This window comes from Carlito syrichta, unplaced genomic scaffold (genome assembly GCF_000164805.1).
Source record: "Carlito syrichta isolate Samal-C Ts95f unplaced genomic scaffold, Tarsius_syrichta-2.0.1 Scaffold305121, whole genome shotgun sequence".
In the NCBI taxonomy this organism is placed as follows: domain Eukaryota; kingdom Metazoa; phylum Chordata; class Mammalia; order Primates; family Tarsiidae; genus Carlito; species Carlito syrichta.
Window position 1 is genome coordinate 722,479 of NW_007249217.1, and position 6,420 is coordinate 728,898.

The window sequence follows — 6,420 nt, forward strand, 5'->3', positions numbered from 1 at the left end:
TTAATTAGTCTCACAACAGTGTTGTGACAAAGGTACTAAATAAGAGTGATCACCACATTACTTATGAGGAAAATGAGGCATAGAGAAGCATGATCAATTTCCAACAGTTACACAGCAATTAGAACTGAGAGGGGATTTGATGTTAGATCCTGTGTACAACCTGTCCCTGACAATTTCCTGGAAAGAGGGCTACTGCAAAAACCAGGAATGGAGCTGGTCTAATGCTAGTGAGTGACCATTATCCATGCCTCACTGGACAAGTCACATAAGCTACCTAGTTCTCAGTTCTCTCTTTGGCAAAATGAATACATTAGATTCCATGTTCCACAAGGCCCTTGTGAGCTCTCAAGTCACATTATCACAAAATATGCCAGTTGCATACTATTAGTAGAAGAAGCTTTAAACTAGCTGGAAGGAGTCCAAGATTTGTCATTAATTTTTTATGATTGGTAGTGAGTCACTTAAACTCTCCAGGCATTATTTGCCTCACTTCAAGAGTTACTTTTTACATGTATGTCAGTGTTTTTTAAAAAGTGTAATATAGCATATGATATGAAATACTATGCTATCATCTCAAATAAAATTGTTTTAATGCATTGAAATTATGGATTTGAAAAATTGTGTTAAATTGGCTTCTCACTCTTCTTTTTTCCCCCTATTAGTTAGAATATCTGGTCTGTAATATTTTAAGGTAATGCTCTTTGTAGTAGATGTAGACAGAGAGAGAGAGATATCTCCTCTCATTTCTAATTTTCCATTTAAATATGAAAAGGATTGCAAATGGCCAAAGAAAAAACATAACTTTATAAAGAGGGGGGACATGTGCCCCTACTAACACCTTAAATTAATTTTAGTGAGAACAGCAGTAGAAAATAATCTATATCCCTTGGCTCTTTTGCAGGTTGACAAAGTTAATGATTACAATCTCCTAGATTTTCCACTACAGTATTTCCAGGGAGTCTATTTGCCTTGATTGATGATATTATTTTATCTCTTTTGGGCCAATGATGACTGTTCCTTGCTCCTGTGTAGAGATTAATAATTGATTAGTTCATAGTCAAAAATCTTAGTTAAAGGGAACAGATCACTTTTGGCTACCATCTTTTACATAGTAACCTACAGGAGACAAGAGGTGCTGCAGGACTCCTGGTAGAAAAATGAAGAGGGTCCTGGTTCTTCTGTTTGCTGTAGCATTTGGGCATGCTCTAGAGAGAGGTAAGACTTCTTCTGTTGTGACCACTTAAACGCACAATTACTAATCTGATTTTTTGTTACCACAAAAATTTTTTTAAAAGTGAATATGTTGAGAAGAGAAGGAAGGATCAAAAGGGGATTAATCTGAACTCAATTATGGCATATAGTGTAGTAATGGATTGGGCAAAAAATCAAGATAAGAATCTCATGAAAGAAAATAAAAATATATAATTTGTCAACTATCCCTCCCCCCTTTTGGGTAAACAAGATATAAAGAGAATAGTTTGAAATTAGAAATATGTTCATTGTTAAAAGATATGCAGACGAAGACTGTGATCCATCACTAAGCACTTATTTAGATACCATTGGGAACATAAAATACCATGTCAATGATGCAGGAAGTCAACTGAGATTTATTTGATCCTCTTCAAGGAATTCTATACATGCAATATTTGAAAATGCATTATAGTTTTAAAAATACCTCTTACATAAAATAAAAATTTTCTGTAACTATGAAACACAACCATAAATAATTGAACTATGTTTTTCATTAAGATTATTTTTCAGTTGGTGTCTCCATATTTGGGCAATGTTTAAAAACATTTTTAAAAATTATATACATTGAGAGTATGTGAAGTATACAACTTCATGAATTCTGCAACTTAGAAAATTTCCATAATCTGTTTCAATTTACTTTTCTGGCTGATTCTGTAATGTTTACAAGGGACTCTACATTCATACGACTTTGCAAAATTAAAATTTTCACTTAGTGCTTTCAGTCAACAGCCTCAATAAGCTCATACATTATTATTCATAATAGATTCATATTAGTATTGTATCTAACTCGTGAAATAAAATGTTAGTTCTTAAGAATTACTGGTTATTAATTGTGACAAGAATAACCTTATTCCTGACTTTTTATTCTTCTTACATTTACTCTTATTTTTTATCTTTTCATTATTCAAATCATTTTAAATCTTCTTTTGTTCATCCATAGATTCTTAAGTAAGCTATGAGTCTGTAAGTAAGACGATAAAACTTTTCTGAGAGTGGAGTACAAAAAAAAAAAAAAATCATAAATAGTGTCCTGAACAAAATCTCTGACTAGGCCAAGTCCCAAGAAGTCCTGAAATCTTATTCCTTTGTCTAAGGCTTTGCTGAGGCAGACCTGACCCTGAAAAATCTCACTGAAGCAGGTTCTGGTTAGAAACTTCAAACACAGAAGGTCCAGTCATGGCTAGGAACTGGAATTATATATGGAGACTCTAATCAGGGACATGAGTCACTGTCTTGACTCAGGAAATGTGCATTGGCTTCACCTCAAAGAATGATGGTGTCCTTTGGAGAATAGCAAAGTATTCCGCAATCTCTATTTTGACATTCTTAGTTCCCTCAGACTCTGATGAAACTAATGCTAAAAACCTCAAGTTAAACCCCCTTGAAATTCTAAGCTCCATCCTATTACCCGTATGTCATAGGTCAGATGATATCTTGATACATATAAATACTTTTGTGAGAATTAACCACTCAGTATTTGGAGGTGGTAGTCCTGATCCACGATTCCACTATTCTCTAATACCTGAGCATGACCCGAAGAACAAATCATCAATTTACCTGAAATTGAGGTGTGTTCTCTCCTGACAGGAAGTTAGAGCATACAAATTATTCTAAGGCCTCCTAGGTTCAGAGCAGCCTTGAGTAGCAGGAGATTGGTTTGGATTCCAATTTTCTCTGCCTGTTATAGGTCTAAAGAGCTGAACACCCACAGTATTTATGTAAACACCGGTTCCATGGCATATTACACTCAAGACTTACCTTGAAAAAAAGTTTCTATAGCCAAGCAAATTTAAGAAATTAGCCATATATTAGTCCTTCTTGATGGGTTCATAATCAATGTTTTTGTAGTCCTAAAGATTTTGAGAAGACTACAGAAAAAAAAAAATCTTGTTTAATTCGGTTTCCCAAACATATTGACTCTATTCTAAAATGCCTATACCTTTGGAACTATTCTTGGAAACCTTGGGCCTAGCATGTATACTGCTGCAGTTCAACATGAACATCAGCTTCAGTTTGGCCAGTCCTCTCCTATCCAACAGCTTTGGGGATTTGGTTCACAAGTCCTTGGGTATATCTTGGAGAAAACAGATGTACCCAATCTGCTACATCTGGATAGTGTCATAAGAAAATATTCACTTTTGCTACTCAATGAGAAGCCTGAAGGCAGCATTTGCCATTGACTCCACATGACTTTTCTCCAGGACTAAAATACAAGTTTACAGTGTATCTTTCATTCAATCTCCCCCCCCCACCCAAAAAAGCAACAAAGGTTGCTGGCATGGCCACACAATTCTTAGGCAATATTAACAGGAATTAAACCACTGCAGTTGATAAGCACTACTGGCAATAACAGGTGTTTATTATGAATATTATCCCTTTTGTTTTAAGCATCTCATTCTTGACATACATATTTTTACTAAATGTTATACTAAACTGGAAAAAGAACTAGAGTCCCCTTTGGGTTGGTGGGTGAGCTATATTTTTCCTTCTTCTTCTTTCCTGTGAAAACAGCCCTAAAATAGGGCTAAAGTCAGGGAGGTAGCTTACTCCTCATTAAAAGCAGCATTAACTCTTGTGGAAATCAATAGCAACATTCTATCTCATTGTTAAAAGGGGCAATGCCTCACATGCAGTCACCATTATGTGTGTAATATAAGGATAAGTGTGCTCACTCTTTAAAAGGTCACTGAGTTTAATTTATTTAAGATAGGAAGAAAAACCTGGCGCGATGACTTACGCCTGTAATCCGAACACTTTGGGAAGCAGAGGCAAGAGGACTGTCTGAGCCCAGGACTTTGAGACCAGCCTGGGCAACTTAGCAAGACATAGTCTCCACAATTAAAAAAAAAAAAATTAGCCAGACGTGCTGGCACACGCTGGTGGTTCCAGGTACTTGGAAGCCTGAGGTGAAAGGATTGCTGAGCCCAGCAGATTGAGGCTGCAGTGGCTATAAGTGTGCCACTGCATGCTAGCCTGGGCGACAAAGTGAGACTCCAACTCAAAAAAAAAATTAAGATAGGAAGAAGATAAAGAAATTCCTGAAAGAAACTGATGATGCCTTTCCCCTGGTATTTATCTATTTAGGATAGGAAATATTTACCAGTATTTATGGCCCCCTAACCTCTTTATTCTGCCCACTGCTGTTGCTCTCTCTCTCCTCCCCCTCTCTCCCTCTCTCCCTCTTTCCATCTCCAACTTTCCTCACTCACTCATCCTCTGTTCTTCAGAGTTTTGCACTAGCTCTTCCCTCTTCCCAAATATCCTCATGGCTCCCTTCTTAACCCCCTTCAGATACCTGCAAAGTCCACTTTACAGAGGGCTTCCCTAATCAACCTACCTCATGTAGCACCCACCACACCATTTCTTTCTATCCTTTTACCTGGTTTTATTTTTCTTCTTAGCACATATTACCTGACCTTATCACCAGTTGTTCACTTGCTTATTGTAACCAATGTAAAATGTAAGATCCATGAAGTCAAGAACTTTTTGTCCCTTCCTGTAATTCCCAGTTTTAGAACACTACCTGACATGCAGTAAGTGCTTGGTAAATTTTTTATGTTATATTGCAAAATGAGGATTACTAGAGTACCTATCTCATAAGGTAGTTTTGAGAATGAAAGGAAAATTAGCTGTCAACAACAACACATAATAGGTATCCTGGAAAAAGTAACCTCTTTTTAAATGTTCATCATTGTTAACTTTATGATAATTGTTATATAAAGTATCTATTATGGAGCGCTGGCACTAGATTTTAGGCTTTAGAAATGAAAATAGTAGCTAATATACATAGAGAGAGAAAGTCAGAATCTCACTCTGTCATCCATGCTAGAGTGCAGTGGCACGCTCACAGCCACTGCAGCCTCTACCTGCTGGGCTCAGGCGATCCTTCCACTTCAGCCTTCCAAGTAGCAGGAACTACAGGCATGTGTCACCATGCTCAGTTAATATCTTGATTTATTGTAGAGAAGAGATCTTGCCGTGTTGCCCAGAATAGTCTCAATCTTGTGAACTCGGGCAATCCTGTCTCCTCCACTTCCCAAAGTGTTGGGATTACAGGCATGAGCCGTCACACCCAGCTGTGGCTTATATTTTATTTGCAACGCATCAACATGTTTAAAATCTTTGGATATGTTTATTTCATTCTTGCACTACCATTATGAGTTCAGTACTACTCTCACCCCCATTCTACAGGGGAGGAACAAAAGGATAAATAACTTACCCAAGGTAACTGGCAGAATCAGAATTTTATACCAAGTAGTTGGGTTCCAAAGACAATCCTCTCAATCACTACTTTCTTGTTTCTCACAAGACAATACCTAAACCATGATCTTTCACAAAACAAGTATAAAATAGAAGTAATTAGTTTATAATCCCAGCACTTTGGGAGGCTGAGGTGAGAGGATTGCCTGAGCCCACGGGTTCGAGACTAGCCTGGGCAACTAGGAGAGAGCTCATCTCTATGATAAATCAAAAAATTAGCCAAGTGTGGTGGCATACATCTGTAGTTCCAGCTACTTAGAAGATTGATGTGGTAGGATTGCCTGAGCAATTTAAGAAAGGAAAAAACTATATTAAAATTGTAATATTCAATATATACCAATAGCAAAAGATGAAAAAAAGTCACATTGACTTTGCAATTGCAAAAGGTGCTCAAAGTGTCCAGACACTCCTGATTACAGTGAACTACTTGCAGGACTTGTTGGCTGTGCCCATCACACACAGTACCATGCGTGCCAAACTTAGCAGGAATGTGTGCAATTGTTAGGCATGTTGGAGGTTCTGTTGCATACTCACGCCTCCATTGCTGCTGTACTTCCACAGTGTTCTCAAATTTCAAATACCACTTCAAAATGGTCTTGAACTCCTCGAACGACAACTGTGCTTGACTGTCCCGTGGCATGGTGACCCTAGCATTCATTTGAGTCATGCCATCTTTTGAGTGAACGTCATACTGCACATTGCAATCATAATTCAATTCAACTTTGAGAAGTAATACATAGGTAACATCTCTTAAAATGTGTGTGTGTCTGTTGGTGGTAGTGTAAACTAGTGCAACCTCTGTGGAAAGCAGTGTGGTGATTCCTAAAAGCTCTAAATATCAACCTCCCATAATCCCCCTACTGGGAATATGCCCTGAAGAACTCAAATCACTCTATAAAAAAGATACCT

The 6,420-nt window shown here is 37.5% G+C and overlaps 1 protein-coding gene across 1 annotated transcript in view; it reads left to right on the forward strand.

Moving 5' to 3' along the window:
- Positions 1-839: 839 nt before the first annotated feature.
- GC (GC, vitamin D binding protein) overlaps positions 840-6,420 on the forward strand; it is a 53,482-nt gene continuing 47,901 nt past the window's right edge. Inside the window, exon 1 of the mRNA XM_008061162.1 lies at positions 840-1,215. Coding sequence (XP_008059353.1) covers positions 1,158-1,215 — 58 coding nt within the window. The 5' untranslated portion in view covers positions 840-1,157. The remainder of the gene's footprint in view (positions 1,216-6,420) is intronic.